The sequence below is a fragment of the Hyperolius riggenbachi genome, chromosome 3 (assembly GCF_040937935.1).
Source record: "Hyperolius riggenbachi isolate aHypRig1 chromosome 3, aHypRig1.pri, whole genome shotgun sequence".
NCBI lineage: Eukaryota > Metazoa > Chordata > Amphibia > Anura > Hyperoliidae > Hyperolius > Hyperolius riggenbachi.
In genome coordinates, this window is record NC_090648.1 from 109,440,168 (window position 1) to 109,467,209 (window position 27,042).

Below are 27,042 nucleotides of genomic sequence, written 5' to 3' on the forward strand. Positions count from 1 at the left end.
GAAGATGAGGTGTTCTGTGTTAAATAGTCAACCACGTCCTGACAATCTTGGAAGTTGATGGGACATGCCTTCTTCTGAGCACTGTACTTTGGTCCAGGGCCGCACAAAATCACATCAGCACGACCTCGCACAGACCTGCCGGGTGGCCTTCCTCTGGGTCTGCCTCTACCTCTTCCTCTACCTGTTTTGTCCATATCAGGGGGGGTTGAAGTGAAAGGTATGCACTGACTTGACTAATACAATGTGCAGTTAACAGGTATGCACGGAGTGTTATATCACAATGCGTGCATTCACGTAGGTAGGTGGGTGCACTGAACACAACAGGTAAGTATATGCAGTGATGGGTATTACAATGTGCACCTGTCACACACAGACAGGTACCGGACAGGCACAGTGACACTGCGTGTGCTCACGTAGGTAGGTGGGTGCACTGTGCACAACAGGTAGGTATATGCAGTGATGGGCATTACAATGTGCACCTGGCACAGTAGTAATTATACCACCAAGGGGCCAAAGGCCAGCTGCGACTGACTGACAGGATTGTATATAATGCAAGTGGGCCACACACAAAAAAAAAAATAGATCACAAGAACAAGATTAGCTCTCAAAAGAGCTGTTGAGGGGTGCTTTCTTAGCAATTAGAACCAGCAATGAGCAAGCTAAGAAGCCTACAAGAGCCTAACTAAGCTTTCCCTATAGGTTTCTGCACACCGGACGAATTCCGGATTATGATTGTGGATTACATTCCTCTGTTCAAAATCGATCAGTGAGGGATTTATCTGATGATCTATCTGCTGGCTATTGTCTAAGGGCTATATACACCATGCAATTTGCCTGTTAAATCGATGGAAAATTTCCCATTGTTCGATAATTTCCAGCATGTCTGAACTGCTTACGATCAAGAAAGGGATTGATTTTGAGATCAGTGCTGCACAAAACCAATCCCTTTCTCAACCAGAAGCAGATTGGAAATCATGGAACAGGAGGATGATGCAGAGGACCTGCAGTGTTTGCTGGATTCCCCAGATGAGTCAGGACAGTAAGTCAGTCAGTCACTGCACCTGGCGGGCTCCAGGTATGAAGATGTCTGGAGGGCAGATCTTCTCATGTACCTTTCAGGCTTGCTCTCAGCAGTGTGTCATGCAGACGTATTGGACTCCTCATACCCAGTGCTGAGACCACACTATGACCACACAGGCATTCCCGGACAGTTATGTTTTTGCTTCCTGACGCTGTGACTCATTCAATACGTGCACAATATAAATCATGGAATGGAATTCTCTCTAATGTGTCTGTGTTGTAGCTTTATCATAGCCACCCCCTGTCTGTTGACCCCATCATGTATATAAAAAAAAAATAGAGATGTATGCACAGCGAACAGATTCCAACTGTCTTTTGAGTAAAAATGCAAATTAAAAAAATCTATGTATTTGCTGTGGGTTACACAGGCACTTTCCCTGACATTTCTCTGACATTTCAGGCCCAGTGGGGCAAGGACATGAGATTCCCATGCTAGCACTGTGCATATTTCACCAAGATAGAGCTATAGCACAACGCGCATAAGAGGCGTACTTGAATTTCAAGGGCCACTGAAACTTGGGTGCAGCAACACTGCCGATAGTAGAATATCGGTTTATTTACAAAATTCTACTATTTAAAGCCCCTGAACAAGCATGCAGATCAGGTGCTCTGACTGAAGTCAGACTGGATTAGCTGCATGCTTGTTTCAGGTGTGTGATTCCGCCACCACTGCTGCCAAAGAGATCAGCAGGACTGCCAGACAGCTGGTATTGTTTAACAGGAAACCTCAATATCCCTCTGTGTTAAACCCTGATAAAGACCAGTCCATTTTTCACTAAATAGGCCATTGCCGCTTTAAGGCCTCGCTGCAGGGCCGTACAACTCAGCACACAAGTGATTTCCCCTCCTCATTTTCTCCCCACTAACAGAGCTTTCTGCTGGTGGGTCTGATCTCTCCCCCAGTGTTTATTTTTTTATATATTAATAAAATTTTACCTTTTTTAAACTATTTATTTTTCTACCCGTCCCTCCAGCCAATCATAGAGATCGGCTGACAGCGGATTGCTCCCCCAGGGGTACAGCCGTGTAACATTTTAGATCACAGCGATGTACAAATCGCCGTCTAACAGTCTTTAATCGGCAATCGCCGCTGGGAGACTGAAGGGCTCTCCAAGCGGAGATGCGCGCACATCGACAAGCAATTTCCTGCAAAACACGCCCACAGGACCTTACACCGATCGGCATTAGGTGGTCCTGGGGCTGCCGCTGCGTTCACGCCACTTGGCATGGAGCGGTCCTGTAAAGGTTAAAGCAAACCTGAAGAGGAAAAAAAACTTCTAATGAACTATATGAGTAGTACGGATAACGAAGAGAACATAAGTAGCAAAGAAACGAGTCTCCTGTTTTTATTTTCATTTATATAGTTTGTTCTTTTTTTTTTTTTTTAATAATACTGCATCATTCTGTCATATTTGCAGTTTAGAAACGAACCTGTCTTTAAGGCCTGGTTCACATTAGTAACGGACCGTTCTAAGGAGAAAAATCCACTTTGGGGATGGGGGACTGGGGGGAATTGGGGGGGGGGGGGATGTAACGGAAGCAGCTGAACAGCTACAGAGTGAAAACTGATCCAATCGACCGGTAATCAGATCCGTTTTCATGGATCTGTTTGCTACATCATTGCCAGTGTGAACCGGGTCTTAAAGGAAACCAGAGCGCAGACAAAGAAAAAGATTTATACATACCTGGGGCTTCCTCCAGGCCTATTCGATTGGATCACTCCCACGCCGCCGCCCTCCGGTGTCTGCCGCTCCGGTACCAGGTCTCTGCACTTCCGTCAGTCTGAGCCAGTCTACGCAGGACAAGTGCCCTCTTTGTGTATCTCTCCAGCAGCTGCGCTGGTGGAGGGCACACTTCTCTTACGCTAGACTGACTTCGACTGACGGAAGTGCAGGTACCCGGTACCGGATCTGCAAACATCGGAGGACGGCGGCGTTGGAGCGATCCAAGCGGATAGGCCTGGAGGAAGCCCCAGGTATGTATAACTCTTTTTCTTTGAGCTCTGGTACACTTTAAGCTATGAGACAAACCGAAATAATGACCCTTTTAACTTTTATGCAGTAAAACCTTATCTGAAGCTGTCTCTCACTGCTTCTTGTCTAAGTGCTTCAGAAAACAGGACTGTATTTGACCCAGTGAGTCGATTAGCTCAGAGAAACTTTTTTGGATACATAACAAATGTTCCTGTAGAGGAAAAACAATATGAGACTTTTTTCTTTGCTACTAATGTTCTATTTCTTAGCTGTACTACACATACAATCCGTTATCTCATAAGTTTATTTTTGCTTCAGGTTTGCTTTAAATCTGATTGTTTGCTGCGAGCAATGGCATCCTTTTCATCAAATCCTGTTTTTATGAAACTGATCTGTTGAGCTGATATAAACTCCAGATATATATATTTTTTTGATTTTGTGAATGCTGAACCCTTTCATGTCCTTAGCACCTGGTGTGTTTTTCTGCTGGAAGTATCGGAGTAGTAAAAAAATGCCTCAGAAGAAATAGTAATGAGCCACACAAGGCACGAGGTTCACTTAGGGGAATGGGAAACATATGCCTGTGTCCCACCAGTCCATCATATTTATAGCTGACAAGGAAGTTAAGTGACCACTTTGTCTATATATTTCACTACGTCTTTTACGAGTTTGCCTTGTGATTTATACGGCGGACCTTGATGTTTGCACCTGATGCTACATATATGTCATATGAATTTATGTTCCACCAGTGGAATTTTATTTCTGTTTTGTCTATATATTGTGGATTAGAGAATTCACTTTTGAGGCCCTGTCTAGCATGTAATGACATTGATGTTCCTTTTCCATGCACAGATGTAGCTGGCAAGGCTAAAGAAAAACCAAAGAAGGAACCCAAAGCACCTAAGGCGCCTAAACCTACTAAAAAACCAAAGGAGAAGGCTGGCAAAAAGGAAAAGTCTCCTAAGCCGACTAAAAAGCCCAAGGAAAAGAAACCTAAAGCAACCAAGAAGCCCAAGGAAAAGACACCAAAAGCTACCAAAAAGCCATCAGTAAAGAAACAAGAACGACCAGACGTTAAGGTAGATCAGGACAGACAGACTAAACCCAAAGTCACCGTGAAGGAAGATAGAACATCACAAGAGGATAAGCGTCGAGGCAGACCTGAGCTTCCTGATGACTATGAAGACCATTACAAAAGACCCAAAGTCACAGGAAGAGAAGAGGAGGACAGATATAAAAGACCCCAAGTTACAGAGGAGGATGAAGATGTGAGATACAGAAGACCACCGGTAACCGAGCTAGAAGAGGAGGACAGATACAACAAACCTGATATACCAGAGGATTATGATTATGACAGGTACAAATTACCTGATGTATCAGAAGCAGAAGATAAGTATAAAACCCCACATGTAGTTAAAGAAGTTGACAATAAGTATGAGACTCCTGTTATCACTGTAGAAGAAAGACATAGAAGACCCTACGTTACAGAAGAAGAGGATGGGAGACCTCGAGTGACTGATACAAGGCAGTCTGGAGAAGACCGATGGGATGAAGGTAAGTGTGCAGCTGCTGAAATACTGATATGATAGATTCAATGAGGCATTGCTCAACATCAGTGGCGCTGACTTCCTGCTGGGCAATTGATGACGTGCCCGGAAGCGTATTGCTAAAATACGCTTCCATGCATGTGCGGCGCGAAAAACTGCGGCGGCTTGTTTAGAAACAAATGCATCGCCATAGACTTGCATGACTTCCGGTCTGCTGTAGGTCACCGCAGAAGCCGCGCGGTAACATAGGTATGTCTGCGCAATAGAAAGGGCACTTCCGGCGCAGCGTGGGGAGTGTAAATTACCCCACAAACTTTCATTAGGTTGCGGTGTGGTGAGGTAAATTTACCGCACCGCCCCAGTGGGAAACGGCCCTAAAGGTTAAAGCTGGGCAGTAGTAGACTGTACTCTGCATTATAATGTACACATGATACCACTATATGCCATTTGGGAGTGTTACAGGTGAGGCAGATGTCATGCTTGTTGGCCTCTGGAGTTTGGATAAAGCAGAAATTTTCGCCAGTTGGAGAGAGGATTTTTGCATTTCCTGTTGTGTGGTCAGAGATGGGAATTAAGAGAAATGCGTGTATTTGCAACACCTAAAGTTGCATGTAAATGGAATTTCTTTTCAGAAGAAGTGTTCTTTTCCTCAATGTCCCGTTCCCACTTGTGCCGGCATCTGTCTCCGAGACTGGTGTTGGCACTTGTGCTGATGAAAGTAAAGCATATTATTTTTATTTATTATTTATATAGCACTGACTTCTTCCACAGCGCTTTACAGAGTAAATAGTAATAGTAATCTCTGCCATAGTCATATGTCCATTATAGTCTAGGGCCACTTTTAGGGGGAAGCCAATTAACTTATCTGTATGTTTTTGGGATGTGGTTGGAAACAGAGGAATTGTACACATTCTTATTGTGCTATCTCAATAAACCCAAGCGAGATAAATTAGAACCACAGCCAAAATGCAGCTACCTTCCCTCCTGCTGGTGACACAACAGGAAGTGGCTGCATCTCCCAAACCTTGATAAAAGCACTTTTTTGCTGTGTTGGAAACAAGCTATAACTTTTATCAGTAATTATTTCTACCTGTGTTGGTGTTGAAAAGATGCATTTACTTCCAGAGCCGGATTAAGGCTAAATGGGGCCCTAAGCAAAGTAACTGATTTGGGCCCCCCCATCATGCCGTAATAGAATCGGAAGATGCAGCTGCACAGCAACATGCCGCACACACCGGGGCAGCCGAGCTACTGGTTGCTATTGAAATACGAGCGGGGTCAGGTTACAATTCTCCCCGCCGGCCTTTCCAGTGGTTGCCTTTGTGGCGACCCACCCTTGTGAGTATAATCATCTCATTTATTCACAACAGATCTCTCCATATTAACATACTGCACCATATTGGGCTCTCGGTTTCTCCCCCATTTTCAAGCTAATGGTTGCTATGGGCAACAGCCCGCTTTCCTCTGTGGGTGCACAATGCAGGGAATAGCAGCGGCAAAATGCAGAGTGAGAGATGAATGGCTGGGGCACCCCTGTGAAGAGCAAAAATCTATTAACCCTTCGCAATCTCGTATGCAAATGTTCAAACAAATGCATTCACAGATTCACTCATCCAGGCACAACGGTTATCCTTTCAGCTAAGTTAAAAGCCGGGGTTTTAGTTCACAGAAGAATGCATTCTTATGCTTAGTCACCTATAAAGCGCAGAAGTATCCAGGTAAACATAGGTGTCCTAACTCTGGCCCTGTAACATGCATAGTGCAGACATGCAAACACATTCATTGCATCAAACCTATCAATGGATTAGGAGCACACATCCTAACATCCTCTCTTGGGACAGACAGTGCATCTTACCAATCGCACAAGGGAGCTAACGTTATGTGTCCATGTGCACCATGCACATACACCAGCATAAGCTGTGTGCATGCTGACAAACACATACAGGGGAAGGAGGGAGTGCACTGAATTAGACCCTAGCCACAGGGGTCAGTAACAAGAAAAAATACATATATCCAGGCACATCGCCTCTAGTTAGGACATTAAATAAGTTATTAAGGAAAGGGATGAGCGAATCTGTGAATGCATTTGTTTGAACATTTGCATACGAGAGTGCGAAGGGTTAATAGATTTTTGCTGTTTTCTAGCCACACCCCCTTCAGCACCTCCCTTTCCTTAATAACTTATTTAATGTCCTAACTAGAGGCGATGTACCTGGATATATGTATTTTTTCTAATTACCCCTGTGAAGATAGCGCCAGATATCACAGCAGCAGCACTTTCCCCCTGCATCTCCAGCCTGGCAATAGCAGAAAGCTCTGGACACCGCCAAACCGGAAGCCGTTCCCCAGACAGAATTATATAACCACCCCCACCACCGAACAACCGATTTCCTCCTAAACTACAGCCACCATGCAGCCTCCATCCCAGTGAATACGATAGTCCAGCAGAGAAGGCAGCCGCAGCGGGAGAGAATGACAGCACCAGATGACTCACATTCACCTATTGCGATACAAGCCCATCTGTCTCTTCTAGAGTGCTGCCGCTCTGTTACTACTACTATTACTACTTCCTACTTCCTGTCTGATCTGAGAATCAGGAAGTTCAGAGCGAGCAGCTGCACTGTAGAAGAGACAGATGGGTTTCAGATGACGGGATCTCTATTGCTTGGATCATGGATAGGTGAGTGAGCGTTTGCCACCTACTGCTATCATTCTTGCTGCAGCTGTGGTTCTCTGTGGGAAGGGAGGGAGGAGTGGGCAGCGGCAGAGCGCACAGTAGCAGGAGGGGGACCTAGGAGGAGAGCCTGGCTCTGAAGACAATCAGCAGCGCACAGCATCATTTGACAAGACAAATAACATTTATATCGTGCTTTTCTCATGGCAGACTCAAAGCGCCAGAGCTGCAGCCACTAGGATGCGCCCTATAGGCAGTAGCAGTGTTAGAGAGACTTGCCTAAGGTCTCCTACTGAATAGGTGCTGGCTTACTGAACAGGCCGAGCCGAGATTTGAACCCTGGTCTCCTGTGTCAGAGGCAGAGCCCTTAAAGGGACTCCGAGCAGTGCCTGTGGCTATGCCTTTAAGCATACCCACAACTAATTAATTACATCCTCACACCTACCAGCATGAGGTTTGTAATTATATCCCCCTGGGTTCCTTATATTTCATTGCATTGTGCTGAATCCAGCTGCTGACTTTGGAGAAAAGTCGTCCTGTGTAATACAATGTAACTATGGAAAGATGCATATCATTTTGAAGCTCTCTTTCTCCTCTTTCCAATGATAAACTGCCACCCTACGATCAAAAATAGCGAAAACTAAAAGTCATAGGGCGGCGGTTTATATATCATTGGAAAGAGGAGAAAGAGAGCTTTAAAATGATATGCATCTTGCCATAGTTACTGCACTGCTCAGAGTCCCTTTAACCATTATACCATCCAGCCACCGCTGACAGGATGGCGAGGGCTGGTTTATGTGCTGATGGGGCCCGTTTGACTTTGAATGGGGCCCCAAGCGACTGCTTTTGTTGCCTGGTCGGTAATCTGGCCCTGTTTACTTCCAGTTAATAGTGACACCAGAGAAACAGACACAGCCAGCATTAAAAGCCGGACAGGGATTGTACTCCTTTGCGATTTATATATAAATAAAACTTTTAGTTGGAGCTTTGCTGTGTGAGAATACATTTTGAAGCGATAACTGTATGGTAAAATGGGGCATATTTATTAAGTGGTGCCTAGGATATCAACAAGCAACTTAAAGGGAACCTAAACTGAGAAGGATATGGATCTTTCCTCTTAAAATAATACCAGTTGCCTGACTCTCCTGCTGATCCTGTGCCTCTAATACTTTTAGCCACAGCCCCGCAACAAGCATGCAGATCAGGTGCTCTGACTGAAGTCAGACTGTATTAGCTGCATGCTTGTTTCAGGTCAGACTGGATTAGCTGCATGCTTGTTTCAGGTCTGTGATTCAGCCACTACTTTGGTCAATGAGATCAGCAGGGCTGCCAAGCAACTGGTATTGTTTAAAAGGAAACCTCCATATCCCTTTCAGTTAAGGCTCCCTTTGAATCTGTTTTTAAGGGTGTGTGAATGTGGTTTTATGGAAATTGTTTTGTGGAAAGCTGCAATTTTTCCTCATCATTAAAGTAGTCCATAACTAGACTTTCCTACATATGATCTTATGTCTGCCATGTTCCGTATACCTAAACAGCATAGTATTACTAATGCCAGAGAAATCTATCCAAGCTGGCCAGAGCTCCATAATGTATAGTCACTTTTCCATGGGGGCTGCCATCTTGTTTCCTGCAAACTCTGAAAATGAAATAACCTGCATAGCTCATGATTTTTAGTAACAGTTTACACTCGTTACACACCTAAAGGGTCACAGCAAGTGGAAGTGGTAAATCAGTGTGCTCTACATTTACAGCTTTACAAAAAGAAAACAGTTTGAAAACAGTTTGAAAACAGATGTTCAGACAGAAGGTATGTGTGGAGCAGTGGCGTCACTATGGGGGTGCAGTTGGTGCAGACCACACCAGGTGTCTCCTGCAGAGGGGTTGACACCGAGCTCCAGGCTAAGGGAGCGTGGAGTAGGCTATGTAAATACAGACCACGCTAGTCAGGGCAAGGTTTCTGGAAAGGCCACAAAGGCCATGGCCTAGGGTGATAAAAAATCAGAAGGATAAAAGGGCGGCAGGACCTGAGAGAGATAAGAGACTGCGCTGCATGTCAAAATAAATCCTTTCTCCTGCTCCAAAGCTACCCTGCTTTGCTACACACACAGTTAGAATTCCAGAGCTCTGTGTATTTTCTTTACTTCTTAGTGTGCGATGAGACAGTGCTATCTCCTGAACATACAAGCTTCAGTTTAATGCCAGGGGTGTAGAGAAACATGGATCACCATGTGCTTGCTGTGCAGTCTGTGACTCTGGTTGTAGACACAATTTCTGATCCAGTAAGTTAAACATTTTAACAGAATTATTTCCACTTTACAACTCAAGCTGGGCCTAGGGCACTGGGAAGTCCAAATCTGGCCCTGACGCTAGTGCCTTATACAGGTCCTTCTCAAAAAATTTGCATATTGTGATAAAGTTCATTATTTTTTGTAATGTACTGATAAACATTAGACTTTCATATATTTTAGATTCATTACACACAACTGAAGTAGTTAAAGCCTTTTATTGTTTTATGATTGATGATTTTGGCATACAGCTCATGAAAACCCAAAATTACTATCTCAAAATATTAGCATATTTCATCCAACCAATAAAAGAAAAGTGTTTTTAAAACAAAAAAAGTCAGCCTTCAAATAATTATGTTCAGTTATGCACTCAATACTTGGTCGGGAATCCTTTTGCAGAAATGACTGCTTCAATGTGACGTGGCATGGAGGCAATCAGCTGCTCAGGTGTTACAGAGGCCCAGGATGCTTCGATAGCGGCCTAAAGCTCATCCAGAGTGTTGGGTCTTGCGTCTCTCAACTTTCTCTGCACAATATCCCACAGATTCTCTATGGGGTTCAGGTCAGGAGAGTTGGCAGGCCAATTGAGCACAGTAATACCATGGTCAGTAAACCATTTACCAGTGGTTTGGCACTGTGAGCAGGTGCCAGGTCATGCTGAAAAATGAAATCTTCATCTCCATAAAGCTTTTCAGCAGATGGAAGCATGAAGTGCTACAAAATCTCCTGATAGCTAGCCGCATTGACCCTGCCCTTGATAAAACACAGTGGACCAACACCAGTAGCTGACATGGCACCCGAGACCATCACTGACTGTGGGTACTTGACACTGGACTTCAGGCATTTTGGCATTTCCCTCTCCCCAGTCTTACTCCAGACTCTGGCACCTTGATTTCCGAATGACATGCAAAAGTTGCTTTCAAATGAAAAAAAAGTACTTTGGACCACTGAGCAACAGTCCAGTGCTGCTTCTCTGTAGCCCAGGTCAGGCACTTCTGCCGCTGTTTCTGGTTCACAAGTGGCTTGACCTGGCGAATGCGGCACCTGTAGCCCATTTCCTGCACACGCCTGTACACGGTGGCTCTGGATGTTTCTACTCCAGACTCAGTCCACTGCTTCCGCAGGTCCCCCAAGGTCTGGAATCGGTCCTTCTCCACAATCTTCCTCAGGGTCCGGTCACCTCTTCTCGTGCAGCGTTTTCTGCCACACTTTGTCCTTCCCACAGACTTCCCACTGAGGTGCCTTGATACAGCACTCTGGGAACAGCTTATTCGTTCAGAAATTTCTTTCTGTGTCTTACCCTCTTGCTTGAGGGTGTCAATGATGGCCTTTTGGACAGCAGTCAGGTCGGCAGTCTTACCCATGATTGCGGTTTTGAGTAATGAACCAGGCTGGGAGTTTTTAAAAGCCTCAGGAATCTTTTGCAGGTTTTTAGAGTTAATAAGTTGATTCAGATGATTAGATTAATAGCTTGTTTAGAGAACCTTTTCATGATATGCTGACTTTTTTGAGATAGGAACAAGCAACATTACTACCTGGTGAGGTTGGAGATTCATGGGGTAAGAGTCACCATGAGTTTTCCTGCACCGAGTGACACCAACCCCAGTGATGCCTCTGGTGTGTAGTTCTTGTTGTGGGAAGAACTTTCCCACAACTTTTGTTCCTTAGTTCAGACACATTTTAATAGTAAATGCTGTTTTCTAAGTACATTACAGAAAAAAAGATGATGTGAAACCTGCAGACTTGGAAATGTTAATGAAAAAATAAAATAAAGCAAATATTATACTTTCCACTTAAGTAGAGCTTGAGCTACACTGGTGTAGCTAAGGAGCTGTGGGCCCCGATGCAAGTCCTACATTGGGGCCCTCCAAGCACTCTCTACATAACAATTGATATGGCGCACCAAAACCTGCCAATAGCAACTACAGTGTCAGAGGTGCAAGGAGGGAATGGGGAGCAGTTTGTTAATGATCACCACTAATCAAAGTATCTATAGAAGTGATTATTATGAGCACAGGGCCAATAGAGAGCTAATACTGCAGTTGAGAGAGGGCCCTTCGGGGTCCCTCTGTCCCAAGGGCCCTGATGCGGTCGCAACCTCTGCAACCCCTATTGATACGCCCCTGTTGCGCTATTAATTCCTGGAGCTGCTCGGTGACCGTGATGGTTAAAATATAACCTTTGCAATGCTAAAGCACATTCTTCAGTGCTACCACATGGTGATCTCCCAATGCAGGGGCAGTCTCATGTATTTGCCAAGGATAACATTGGGAGCAGACATGTCAAATATAAATCACCTTGTCCATCTTGAACTGACCAATCAGAGACCAGCTGCTAACCCTCCGCACTATCCCATTGGTCTCAGAGCTTGGGACTTGGGTGTTTAGCTGTAGAAGAAAGGTCTGGATTAAATGCAGGGAGAGCAGACAGGAAACATCCCATTCATTCCTCTGTTCTTATGAAGCCAGGAGAATGCAGAGCCTTGTGCAGACCTCCTGTCCTAAGTAGTGCAGATCCGCTATACATTATTATTGGCAGCTTAGGCTCCACATGTGGGGAATGCATGGTGCACACATCTGACATGGAAAAGCGTTTGAAACCTACTAGAAGATATAAACATGAATTACAACCAAACCATAACACAGATGAATTCAGTTATGCAGCATAAAGACCAGGGGTGGTGTGAAAACTGCAGAAATATTTGGAAACTTTCAGAATTATTATTTTCATTTTTTTTTTACCAATTCAACATCTTAAAGAGGAACTTTAATCAAGGATTGAACTTCATTTCAATCAGTAGCCGATACCCCCTTTCCCACAAGAAATCTGTGTGAAAGCCGCCCAAGTCCCGGGCCTTTGCGGCCTTTTCAGAAATCCAACCCTATCTATGCCGGATTGTCTAAATGCAGATTTCTGATTTGATTGTATGGTCATCTGTATGATCTCATATTTGGAGATGTATTGGGACACTTGCCCGCTGTTTATTTTATCATCTTTTTTTTAAATTGGTTTCATGGGTCTGTTTGGGACATGTTACATAGTTGCATAGTTAGTTTGGTTGAAAAAAAGACATTTGTCTATTTGGATTATTTGAGGTTTGTATCTTATATTCAGGGGCGTAACAATAGATCCTGCCAGGGATGCCTCCGCAGGGGGGCCCAGAAGCCACAGGGGGCCCCGTGGGGGGAAATGTTTGAGAGACTGACAATTAAGGGCATGGAGAGAAAACGTATTCTACTCTCGTACCATTGTTTTGTTGACTGCATGTGTCTACCACACAGATAAGGAATCCTACATACTTTGGAATTTGTACACTGTCCCTGCTCCCTAGGGTTCATAAAAAAACATCTGTCTCACACTGCAGCAGAGTTCAGATGACTTCATGTACAACTTTACAAACAAAGCAGTCACAGACTCACAGTTGAAAAAAGTTGTAGACCTTCCCTCAGAAGAGATTCCTAGATTCTTATCACACACCCTAGTGACCTTATGGTGTCTAATTACTGTACAAAGTGGAATGGGTAAGATTGATGTCTGACTGTTGCTGCCTCATTGAGAGCTTGTGTCTCATACTGAGTCTAAGATCCTGTAATAACAGTATCAATCAGTGACATTCTGAATGTTTTGCCAAAGTAACAGTGAATACTATATCTTATGTTCAGCATGTCATTGTTGTTCCTCCATATAATGTGCTCTGATGTAGTAAAATAACATGGCTGTGTGTGTGTGTGTATGTACTGGGAGCAGAGCTGCGACAAGGGACTTGTCGGCTGCAAGGGGCTGGAGGAAGCCCCGGGTAAGTAGATCTGGGAGTAGCATAGATTGCCTGATGTTTCCTTTAAGTCTAAGTGTTTTTATCTGCATGGAGAAAACACATTGGTCCTTTCCTGTGCAGAAAGCGAGGGGGGTGGGGGGCCCCTTCCAAAGTTTCGCAGGGGGCCCAGTGATGTCTAGTTACGCCCCTGCTTATATTCTTGCCTATATGCATGCTTTCTCTTTTTGGTTTGGATATTAGTGTTGTCCATGGCAACCACCCCAGTGTTTTTTTGCTCTTATGTGTACGTATAGTTGAAAGGAGTCAGCACTGTGGGAAAGCGTTGCCATGCATTATTGTAAAACGCGCAGGATCTGCATTGTAGAGCAGCGCAATAGTGTAGCCAGTCCAGTCCCCCAGTCAGGTGCTGAAGCCGCAGTACTCCAGCCAGATTGTCTGCAGAGGTGGTCATTATCAGCAGCTGCAACCGAGTTTCATCTAGCCTGTGTATGAGGCTTAAAGGGGAACTTCAGCCTAAACAAACATACTGTCATCAAGTTACATTAGTTATGTTAATTAGAATAGATAGGTAATATAATCTCTTACCCACCCTGTTTTAAAAGAAAAGGCAAATGTTTGTGATTCATGAGGGCGGCCATCTTTGTCATGGGGGCAGCCATCTTTTTGGTTGAAAGTAGGTGACAAGGAGCAGGAGACACAGTTCCAACTGTCCTGTGTCCTGATCACTCCTCCCAGCTGCACACGCTAGGCTTCAAATGTCAAATTCAAACTGTAAAAAAAAAAAAATTGCACCAAAACAGCAGAACGAGAACAACAACATCAGAAATCCCATCATGCTTTGCACAGCATCAGGGGAAAAAAGCCCGGGCAGTTTTCTTCTGTGCAGCTAAAAATGAGGCTTGTATAAGAGAAACAAAGTTCTGATGCTGTGAAACTGTTAAAGAAACACCAAGCCTTTGCAGTGCTGCTGAGTAGATTTTTAGTCCGGAGGTTCACTTTAAGCATTTTTCAAATAGTATAAGAAATTATTTAAAACAACCTAAACATAAATGGCGTGACACAAAGAAAGTCAGGGACTGATAAGCCAATATCCAGGTTGTTGTGAGTGGAAGTCAGGAACCCCAGTAATGAACAGTGGTTTTATTAGACAAGGTTGAGCCCATTAACAGAACAATCCAGGACAAATGAAAACTCTCTGCTATATGAAAAATCAGCAAGGCCGGATTTATACTTTTTGTGCCAAGTATGTTGTGGTTCCCCTTTCTTGTGCTGCAGCCCCCTCCCATTCCATGTGCAGCCCCCTCTTCCGTGTATCATCCATGTACAGCAGCTCCTCTCCCATTCCATGTGCAGCCCCCTGTTCCATGTGTATCATCCATGTAGAGCAGCCCCCTCCCATTCCATGTATAGCCCCCCTCTTCCATGTGTATCATCCATGTACAGCAGTACTCTCCCATTCCATGTGCAGCCCCCTCTTCCATGTGTAACATCCATGTAGAGCAGCCCCCTCCCATTCCATGTATAGCCCCCCTTTTCCATGTGTATCATCCATGTACAGCAGTACTCTCCCATTCCATGTGCAGCCCCCTCTTCTGTGTATCATCCATGTACAGCAGTAGCCTCCCATTCCATATGCAGCCCCCTCTTCCGTGTATCATCCATGTACAGCAGTAGCCTCCCATTCCATATGCAGCCCCCTCTTCCGTGTATCATCCATGTACAGCAGTAGCCTCCCATTCCATGTGCAGCCCCCTCTTCTGTGTATCATCCATGTACAGCAGTAGCCTCCCATTCCATGTGCAGCCCCCTCTTCCGTGTATCATCCATGTACAGCAGTAGCCTCCCATTCCATGTGCAGCCCCCTCTTCTGTGTATCATCCATGTACAGCAGTAGCCTCCCATTCCATGTGCAGCCCCCTCTTCTGTGTATCATCCATGTGCAGTAGCGCCCCTCCCATTCCATGTTCAGCCCCCTCTTCCGTGTATCATCCATGCACAGCAATAGCCTCCCATTCCATGTGCAGCCCCCTCTTCTGTGTGTACCATCCATGTATGCTGCCCCTTCCTTTCATGAGCAGCTCCCTTGGACATCACTGTCCCTTTTTCATGCGTTGCTCTCCATTGTCAGCTTCCTCCTTGATATGTAGCAACCAGTCTGTCATGTCCAGGAGCCTCCCCTCCCCCTGGTGCTGCATGCAGCCACCCAATGCTCGGGCCTTTGTGGCCCTGAAAATTGGGCCTTTTACGACACACAAAGAAGGCTGCAAACTGAAACAGATAATTTTTTTATAATATTAAATTACAAAATGACTTGTGTGTGTAATTTAGAATTAGGTCAGCAATGACACTTGCCGTAATGTATAAATTAACAGGTTTATTTCAAAACAGAATGAAAGTTGTGTTTTGCAGCTGGCCCATGACAACCAATCAGATGTCATTATATGCTAGGTTATAATCTTCAGAGTGATGGCAGCTGCTTCCTGATTGGGTGACGTGCTGCTCTTAGCTGTTTATGTAATTAGTAGTGATTATCCTATGTGTGTCACAGCAGAGATTAATAGATGCTATATTTTGTGTTGCAGGAGGCTATGTGGAGCCCATTCCTGAACCAGTGGAACCAGATAGAGGGGAGCGCAGACCTCAGCCTGGTGAGAGACGGCCCCTTTACTCATAAAACTACTGTATTGCCAAGCCATGTGACTAGCAGAGGAAGAGGGAACATAACTGGCCACAGAGGCCCCTCTGTCTGCTCTGCTGCTTAATGGCTTATGCAGACATGGAAAGCATTATAGCAAACAATTAGAAGAAGCGGTGTTCATAGATCAGACAGTTCTGCTGCATTGACGTAAATCTGCTGAGACTCATTTCATTTTTCTTAAAGTGATGCTGTAGTGGATCCGTACCTATGAATCCACTGCCATACCCCAAAGCAGGAGAGTTTAACCACTTGAAGACCAGCCCTTGTATACCGTATATACTAGCTGTCAGTTCTCAGAACACGCACACACGCACACGCACACGCACACGCACACGCACACGCACACGCACACGCACACACGCACACACACACACCTAGCTTTGGGGCTTAGGGCAAGTACCAAGTTTGTCCCAATGGAAGCCCTCCGTGATGACATGAGACACAGATGCTGTTTGAGATCAGTTCTGTTCTCTTTTTTGCACTTTGTATTATGAGAGGAGAGCAGACAGTTGGCAACAGTGTCCCCGTTCTTCTGTCAAAAAAGTAGAATAAAGAAAGAGAAAGCACTTTTGCCTTAAAAAAAAAAAAAAAAAAAAAAAAAAAAAAAAATATATATATATATATATATATATATATATATATATATATATATATATATATATATATATATATATATATATATATATATATATATCTATTAAAAAATAATACCTGAATAAATATGAAATAAGTCTAATGCATGATAAAAATAGTCATATATATTAACATGAATAATCACGCATACTAACTGTTCTTTCATTATAGTTGTGTCTTGCCCTCTTATGCATTTTTTCCAGAACTTAGTATTTTATTGTGCATTTTTTATGAAGATAAATAAGTTAAACTAGCCGTCCCGTGGCGTAGCATACGCCGCAAAAGAGGGTAGAGGGCAGGAGGGGGGTATTGGGCACAGCGGCGGGGAGGGGGGTTGGACCCCCTCAACTGGGTCCCCCATGTGTGCTCTACCACCAGCTTAAGCTCAGCAGGAACCCCTCCCTCACCTGGGTCCCCCATGTGCACTCCCCCTCCAGCTTAAAGGGGAACTGAAGTAAGAGGTATACGGAGGCTGCCATATTTATTTCCTTTTAATCAATACCAGTTGCCTGGCCTATTGCTCTGCAGTAGTATCTGAATAACACCAGAAACAAGCATGCAGCTAGTCTTGTCAGATCTGACTTTAAAGTCTGAAACACCTGATCTGCTGCATGCTTTTTCAGGGGCTATGGCTAATAATATTAGAGGCAGAGGATCATCAGAGCTGCCAGGCAACTGGTATTGCTTAAAAGGAAATAAACATGGCAGCCACTATATACCTCTCTCTTTAGTTCCTCTTTAACTCAGCAGGACCCCCCCCCCCCTCACCTGGGTCCCCCATGTGCACTCCCCCTCCAGCTTAAGCTCAGCAGGAACCCCCCCCTCACCTGGGTCCTCCATGTGCACTCCCCCTCCTGCGTAGGCTCTGCAGGACCCCCCCTCCTCACCTGGGTCCCCCATGTGCACTCCCCCTCCAGCTTAAACTCAGCAGGAACCCCCCCCCCCCCCCTCACCTGGGTCCCCATGTGCGCTCCCCCTCCTGCTTAAGCACAGTAGCAGCCGCCACTATTAGTAAGAGGCAGCGGGCGGGGATGACTCACCTCTTCTGTGTTCCATCGTGCGTTGCGTTCCACTGTCGTCACTTCCTGCAATGCCGCACACTGTATTGGTGTAATTTGCCTTTTTTAAAACTGAAGGAAATCTGCAATAATTCAGCTATAAGTGAACATTTGTGGTTACCCACAATGCACTGCTACTAAATATGCAAATTACCCCTTTTCCTCCTTGGTAAGCCAAGCAAGCGTCCAGAGCTTCTAGTGTATCAGTACATGGCAAGGATTGATATGGCTGTATGAGATAGGGCTTGGACCAGTACAACAGAGTAACCAAGCAGCTCAGGGTGACCCAAACCACTCAGAATGTATAGGGGGATAAAAGGGACCCAAAAGACCTCCTACTAAAAAAAGCAAAGCTTGGTGTAATTTGCCTTCATAAAACAGAATGAAATATGGAATAATTCATATAAGTGAACATTTGTGGTTATCCACAATGCACTGCTACTAAATATGCAAATAATTCCTTTTCACCCTTAATAAGCCAAGCAAGCATCCAGAACCACTGGTGTATAGCAAGCCTATAGCTTTAAATTTTACACAGCCATATCAAACCCACATATGACAGCCTGTTTCAGACATTTGGTCCTCATCAGTACATAGCAGGGATCAATAAGGCTGTATGAGATAGGGCTTGGACCAGTACAACAGAGTAACCAAGCAGCTCAGGGTGACCCAAACTACTAAGAATGTATTGGAGGATAAAAGAGACCAAAATGCCCTCCTACTAAAAAAAGCAAAGCTTGGTGTAATTTTCCTTCTTAAAACAGAAGCAAATCTGCAATAATTCAGCTATAAGTGAACATTTGTGGTTACCCACAATGCACTGCTACTGAATATGCAAATTATCTCTCTTTGCACCTGGTTTGATATGGCACTACTTCTTCTTCTTGCTTGGACCAGCCCCTTCTTCTTGCTTGGACCGGCCCTGGGGGCAGGGCGCTACTTCTTCTTCTTGTTTTGAAGGTTGAGGCACTTACTCTATTATATATATAGATATGTGGTACAGAAAGCAAGCCTTATCTGTCCTTTAACCACCCTGGCGTTCTATTAAGATCGCCAGGGCAGCTGCGGGAGGGTTTTTTTTTAATTAAAAAAAAAATGATTTCATGCAGCCAACTGAAAGTTGGCTGCATGAAAGCCCACTAGAGGGCGCTCCTAACCCATATTTCTGATCGCCTCCGGCGATCCGCAGTAACAAGGAAGGCCGCAATGAGCGGCCTTCCTTGTTTCGTTTTGCTCGTCGCCATGGAGACGAGCGGAGTGACGTCATGGACGTCAGCCGACGTCCTGACGTCAGCCGCCTCCGATCCAGCCCTCAGCGCTGGCCGAAACTGTTTGTTCCGGCTGCGCAGGGCTCGGGCGGCTGGGGGGACCCTCTTTCGCCGCTGCACGCGGCGGATCGCCGCGCTGCGGCGGCGATCAGGCAGCACACGCGGCTGGCAAAGTGCCGGCTGCGTGTGCTGCTTTTTACAGCGAGAAAATCGGCCCAGCAGGGCCTGAGTGGCAGCCACCGGCGGTGATGGACGAGCTGAGCTCGTCCATACCGCTAAGGTTACAGGTGAGTGTACTTCTGATAAGAAGGGACAGGCAGCCTGAATGTTGGAGTTGTTTCATGGACTGTAATATACTGGATGGTTGGAAACACCAAGCTCTTCTCATCCTAACATTTCTGTCCAGTCTATCTTTCTACTGGTGAAGTGAGAAGGATATGGTGCCTGCCATATTTCTTTCCATTTAAATAATCCTATTTGCCTGGCATCCTACTGATTTCTTTGGCTGCAGTAGTGTCTGAATCACACACCTTAAACAAGTATGTGGCTAATCTTATCAGATTTCAGCCAGAGAACCTGATCTGCATGATTGTTCAGGGTCTATGGCTTAATATTAGAGTCAGAAGATCAGCAGGACAGCCAGGCAATCTGCATTGTTTAAAAGGAAATAAATATGGCAGCCTCCATATCGCCCTCTTTTCAGGTATCCTTTATGGTGTATTACTAACATTCACTCAAAAGCAAAAGGAAAGCATGAATCATTAAAAGAATAAGAACAGTAACTAACACTTCCCATGTGATGATAACTGATTGATTAACTGACTGCTCTATTTATCTTAGGTGTGGATGTGGAACCTCCCACTGAAGATTATAATGACCATCTGGAGAGAGAAGATTATGATGACTGTAGGAGCACAATTCCTTTGTTTCTTAAACTGCTCTATTTTCCCCTCTTCCTCTTTCTTCCTGTGTGATCCTCTATAATATTTGGGTAAAGGTAACCCATACATCATTTGATTTTTCATCAAGCGATTAAGTGATGGACACTATTTGGTGATCAAAAACAGTGTGGTCGACCGATAGTAAATTGACTGCTGCCTCACACACCTCAAGCACGATCCTGGCGATTCACCTTCACTAACCGATCAAACATGTTGCCCGTTTTTGTACTGGTGTGAAACAAAAAATCTATTCCGTGTCGATCGAAATTATGTGAACAGGATTCAGTAGACTGATTTCCCTTATGATCGATTGATATTTTCCATCCTACTTGATCAAGATATTTTGTCGATTAGGGAAGATTTTCATTGATCGAGAATAATGGAACACATTTGATTCTCCTCTGCTTCGATAAAATGATCAAATCCAAAGGTCGATTGAACGTGAAAATCGAGTAACGTATGGCCACCTTAATAGTATGTGATCTCCTTTTTCAGCCTATCAGAAATCATCTTTCCGTAGCTTGTGTAGAAAGGAGCACTGGCTGGTGAAAATGTTTTTTTAAACGGTGTTTTTTTAAAGGGTACCTGAACTGACATGTGACATGATGAGATGACATGATTTTTTTTATTCCTGAAAGAGTTAAACATTCAGGTATGCAAGTGTCAATTTCTCTCTTGTCAGGATATAGTCTGACTATAACATACTGTATATACTCACATATAAGCCTAATTTTTCAGCATAAAAAATGTGCTGAAATGTTACCCTCCATGGCTTAAATGCGAGTCAGTGGAGCAAGGCAGATGGTGTAGCAGGTTAATGGCAGTGGAGCGTAAGGATCTGGCACTAGTGATCCTGCTCTAGCCAGCTGGCTCTCCCCATCCCCTGCAACATGGTGTGCGGTGTGTGCTGCTCAACACTACCTGTGTCCCCTGGCTTGTGGGGTGGAGCGGAGCGCGCCAGCAACGTATCAGCGGTGCAATGATCAGGGATTCTACCTGTGTGGCAATCTCTGTGTCTCATATCTATGATGCCATCAAGTGGCTTCCTGAGACAAAGCTGTATGATCCCGGGGCACTTCTGGCTATGGTGAGGGGGGCCGACTTTTACTGGGGGAACATCTGGCTACTTTGGCAGGGGCTGTATTGGAGATACACGAGTCAATAACTTTTTCCTGGTTTCTGAGGGAAAAGTAGGTATCTTGGCTTATACGCGGGTTGGCTTATATGCGAGTATATATGGGTAACCTTCACTGATAAGGAATTAAAGCCATAAAACTCTTGTCTTGAAGAGAACAACTTTTGAGTACAGGGAATAAATAAAAAAAAAAGTCAATAGTTCATAGATTTGGACTCTGAACTGTGCCAAACTGTGTGAAAGAGTGTGTCATCCAGCGGAGACAGTGAAACATTAAACCTACATTTTAAACTAAGAATAAAAGAAAATTTATAAAAGAAAACACTAAGATTCTTAAAAAGTATTTTTTAGGAGTAGGAGGCTAGATATTTTTTTTTACCTCATCTATTTATTTTCAGTTCAGGATCCGTTTAAGCCTTCCATGGTTTATGTTTGTAAATGGCAACATTTAACATAAATGAATAGACTATAAGAGTTTTCCTGGAGTTCTTCTTTAATTTATTTTTCTTCCTTTTCTTCAGTTTCCTCCATTATTTTATATAATCGCATATAAGGCTAATTTTTCAGTGAAAAAAATGTGCCGAAAAGTTACCTCCTCTGCTTATTTGTGAGTCAGTGGAGCAGAATGGATGGTGGAGCAGATTTGTTAATGGCAGAAGAGCATAAGGATTATGCATTAGTGATCCCGCTCTTGCCAGCTGGCTCCCTACTGTGTCCATGCCCCCCATCCCCCACAACATGTTGTGCAGAGTATGCTTGTGGAGCAGAGCATGCCAGAAACGTGTCAGTGGTGCAATGATGGGGGAATGTTCCTGTGTGGCAATCGCTTTGTCACATCTATGATGCCATCAAGTGACATCTTGAGACACAGCTGTATCATCCTTGGGGCACATCTTGCTATGGGGAGGAGGGCTGACTTGTACAGGGGGCACATCTGGCTATTTGTACTGTAGAGGGGGCTATGCTGGGGAGGGGGCTTATACGTGAGTTAATCACTTTTTCCTGCATTCTGAGAGAAAGGTGGCTATCTCTGCTTATACGTGGGTCGGCTTATATGCAAGTATATACACTGTATCTTTTTCTCCTTCTTATTCTCATTCTTCTTATGCTTCTTCCTCCCTCTCCCCTTTTCCCCATGAGTTACTCATGCACTGTATTTCTTCACTGCAGATGCATACGGCAAGCGACCAAAGAAGCCTTCTAAGGTGCCAGATCGGAAACCAGATCCCCCTGTTATATATAGGAAACCTACACCCAGTAAGTGCCATGTCGTTATGTGTACCCCACACTACTCCAGACCACTGGAACAATAAGAGCAGAGATGCTGACAATTTTCCTTGTAACACCATTTCTTCAATATCACTCCCACTTTTACTTTTCATGTCATTCACAAAAAGAGCCACTGTCACACCACGCAAGGGACAACATGACAACCCACATCATACCACAGAAACCATTCTGAGCACTACTGAGACACACGGCATGCACAGGGGATGAGGTTCCCCGTCTGAATTCCTAATTTCCCATTTGAAATCAGCATTTCCAAGTTAAAATACTAAAGTCGAAACTTGCTTATTTCCGACTTTTGTGCATTCTGCAGAAAGGTCTATGGCTTCAACTTTCCAGTTAAATGCAAAAACCCAGAACATGCTGCTGTTATCACCAAATTAGCTACATCAGGGTCACTAGTGGAAATGTCACAGGTTTTTTTTTTAAATTGTAAAACCTTGTAGTTTTTTTTGTAGAGGTCAAAATTAAAGTTTTGGCAGGAAAAGTTATTTTAATCTTTGTGGTTGTACAGTATGTGTGTGTTTCGTAGTGCTGCTGTTTTGGGCTCTTTGACCTCCCCATGTTTCAAGCTACAATAGATTTTTTTTTTTTTTTAACATGTGATACTTTTACATTTAAAAATGCACCCTTGTCTAAGGTTATGTACAAGTGGCTCATCGCCACCTCAGGAGCTGCAATGCTGGCCCTAAAAAAAAAAGTTAATTTCAGCAACAAAGGGAGGAGGTAGATGGGGTCAGGTGATCATCTTTGTGCTGGGAAAGCAACTTCCACTTCCTGCTAGCAAACAGTTACAAAATGCAGCCAGCCAGCCTTTTAATATATTGATTGTAAAAAGTTTATAATGGCCAATTGCATAAAGCGTTGGCACTGTACATTACTAATCTATGCAAATTCACTTCCATATGGATATAAAAAAATGGGGAGCTAAACTAGGGTTTATCATGGAGACCTGGTTATAGCTGTGTGTTCATTGCTAATGACATTACCTCGCAGCTGCCAGTATTTTAGGGGGGAGGTGGTGGAATGGAAGCATATTTTTGGTTTGCTCCTGGTGGTTGGGGAGCACTTGTTGAGTAGCACGGACACTCACTGAACTCCCAAACTACTCGTGTGAATTATCTCATGGTGGCCACTAATGATCCAATCTTTTTTCATCCAATCTTACCATTTCTATGTAATATAAGGTAACTGCCTGAATTATCCATTCAATATATTCAGTCAGTTTACCTTTATACTAGATAGATTTGGTAAAATTGGATGAAAAAGATTGGATCATTAGTGGCCATCTTTAGGATGCCTCCTGAGGCTTTATGTAGCAAGTTGTGCCTTCAGAGAGAAGAGAATTCTGGGAAATTCTGCATTCTGCAGTGTAGGAATACCATGGTTGCAAGGAAGCAAAATGTTACTGTCCTGTCAATTCTATAAAATCAAAGCTGGCTGCACAACTTAAATAAGTTATTAGTTATAGATGTTATATCCTTCTTTCTATATAAAGCAGAATTTTCCTTTCATAATGATTTTTCTGCTGAGATTTATAAACGTCTCACAGGGAGTGGAGACATTTAGTCTTAATTTGTAATAAAAAGGTCTGTAAAAATGTGAAAATCTTGACTGAGCAATGCTTCCTGTACAACAGTGTACAATGGCTGTGCTGAAGGGACTTTCCACTCGAAACCGCAGCCAGCCAGCCAAAAGAAATACACAGTAATTGAGATGCTGGATTTTTGTTCTCATAATGGTGGGGCTGATAAAGCTTTTTGAAACTCTGCAGAATATTAAGAGAACAGATTAAATATTTGTTTACAGGGTGGCAGCATGACTGACAAAGTTCCTCGTGTCGTCAATATTGTTCACACACATGACTTTTTTCTTCCATAACCAGTTGCCAAAGTAAATCCTTCAACTCATAAGTCAGGGCAGCTGATATAACGTCTGAGGCTGGTCTGGATACGACACACCACATCATATGTAAACATGCTCTGCAGATCAGAACCATAGCAGGCCAGACCAACCACCTGGCTAGGGGCCCAGTAGCATAGGGTCTCCAGTCATTTTGGAGTAGATGATATTGTTAAATCTTAGAATAGAAATGAAGTAGCTGCTGGTAATTGCTGTTACTGACTTCTTTACTTGTGTGCTCTTACTCCTGAGCAAAGAACCATTGTCTGCCAGTGAGGTCAGAGGGGAAAACCTTCTCAGCGTGGACATGGAGGCCATCAGTACACTTTGTACTGGAAATGTTAGAAGTTGTCTGCTCTCCCCTTTGGAGGTTGCTGCATTTGGTAAGATCGGCAAATGTAAGCAGCCTGGAGGAAGCAGCACAAGGAGCCTGCTGGACATGTGCAAGGTGTCACTGGGGTTGGGTAAAGCATTCAGCCTCTTGAAAGACATGCAGGTGAGCTGGCTGCTGCTTCCTGTTCTGTGTTTGTGGACACACGCGGACATTATTGTCCTGCACAATGTGATGCTGCCACGTGTTTCGTTCAGTCTTCCCTGACCCTTGTTGCTGGATAGTGTAATGGTTAAAGGTTCTGACTCTAAGACAGGAGACCTGGGTTCGAATCTCGGTTCTGCCTGTTCAGTAAGCCAGCACCTATTCAGTAGGAGACCTTGGGCAAGACTCCCTAACACTGCTACTGCCTATAGAGCGCGTCCTAGTGGCTGCAGCTCTGGCGCTTTGAGTCCGCCAGGAGAAAAGCGCAATATAAATGTTCTGTTTGTTTGTTGTTTTTTGTTGTTGTTGTTTGTTGCAGCCAGAGTTCTCTCCCCCACATGACATTCTGTTGCTGTACCTCTCAGATGGAAATGGAGACACAGCAGTTTTTGCAATTTACGAGTGGCTAAACTTTAAGCAGCACCGTTTATGACCCTCGCCTACTTCCCATGACACCTATTCTTACCCCACTCACCTCTTATCTCTCACCTCCCATGTCACTACTGTCCACTTCTGACCCTCACCAACTCATCCAACTATTATCTATCCTCTCACCTCCCATGTCACCAGTTTTGACCCTCACCGACTCACCCAATTCTTATCTCTCCTCCTAACTCCCATGCCACCATTCCTGACCCCCATGACTGATCCACCTCCTATCTTTCCACTTACCTGCCATGTCAATGCTCTTGACCCTCACCCACCTCTTATCTATTCTCTCACCTCCCATGTCACCATTTATGACCCTCACCTACTCACTTCATATCTATCCTCCCAATTTAATTCTTCTGGCCACAACCCTCTCATCCCATATACATTTTCCCACTCCTATGCCATGTTTCCTATCCCCCATATACCCACCCACCTCTCACCTATCCTTTCACACTTAACCTCACCTTTCCTGAGCCCCTTTACCCACTCAACCCAAATATATCAGCCCACCCTCAGTCATGTGAGCCCCAGCTACCCACCCCCATGTATACCCCCCCCCCCCCACCCTCAAACTGGCCTCTACTGACCCTCATCTGCCCACCCCCATTTTTATCCCTCACCCTCCCAGTGGCCTCTACTGACCCTCATCTGCCCACCCCCATTTTTATCCCTCACCCTCCCAGTGGCCTCTACTGACCATCATCTGCCCACCCCCATATTCATCCTCCTATCCTCCACTCTTGACTCTTATCCACCCCATAACTAATCTTTCACCCTGCAACTTTAGTAAAACACCCACTTACTCACTCCATACCCCTCCCATTTTCCCAACCCCTAAGGCCATATATACCCCCCCCCCTTTCCCCATCTTACCCCCCCCCCCCCCCCCAATGTCACTTATCCTGACCCTCACCTAACCAACTTACTGTTTATGCTGCTATTCATGTATACATTAGATCAGCTAAAGTTGTATTGCATTTCATTATTTCATGCATTGTTCAGCCCCCAAAAGTCTGAAGAATAGAAAACCAGCTTTTTGGTTTAAGAATTGCTGGGTTAGAAGAACCCCTGTTGCCATGGGCGTAATAATCACCCCTGCAACCCATGCCATCGCAGGGGGGCCTAGAGGCTTTGGGGGCCCTTCCTTTTCTTTTTCCCCAACCCGAAGTGCAGCCAGTTAGCGAAAAAACCATCCTTATTCGCTCACAAAAAACGTGTACAGGAGCATGTATAATTTTTTTCCTGCTTCCAGATGCTGCTTCACAGCAGAACCCTCTCTGCTGCTATTAGCTGACTACCAATCACGTGACACACGTGGGGTTTAGGGACCAAGGGGGCTCATGCTATCATTTTCTAGGGGCCCTATTAAGTCTAGTTATGCCCCTGCCTGTTGCGGTTTTATTACGGTCTATGTTCATATTGTAGACTCTCTTACATGAACCCCTCCAGTAGGTAAAACATTCTCTGGTCCTCAACTTTCTGTCCTGATTAAAATCACTTGGACTTAGTATAACTAGTGTGAAGCCTTTACTTGAATTTCAGATGATTTTTGTCAGGGCTGTCAGGATGTTCAAAGGAACTATTCCTCTTCCGTTCTAGTTCATTCAGGTGATTGCAAATACACTGGAAAAAGTGTGAAGGGATCTTTGCACTTGGGGACACTGAACATAATAGTAAGGTAATTTGACAGGGGTTATATAACTATTCCCAACTGTATAAAACACAATCTATTGACTTTCATTTCGCGAAGAAACAATGAAATTTGCAGTTAGCTTCAAGGCCCATACACACGTCGGATTTTAGCGAACGACCCGTCGTT

At 44.4% G+C, this 27,042-nt stretch overlaps 1 protein-coding gene across 1 annotated transcript in view; it reads left to right on the forward strand.

Annotated features, from left to right (window-relative positions):
- AEBP1 (AE binding protein 1) overlaps window positions 1–27,042 on the forward strand; it is a 95,684-nt gene that overhangs the window by 16,231 nt on the left and 52,411 nt on the right. Inside the window, 4 exon segments of the mRNA XM_068274758.1 lie at window positions 3,906–4,607; window positions 15,917–15,982; window positions 19,832–19,897; window positions 22,238–22,328. Coding sequence (XP_068130859.1) covers window positions 3,906–4,607; window positions 15,917–15,982; window positions 19,832–19,897; window positions 22,238–22,328 — 925 coding nt within the window.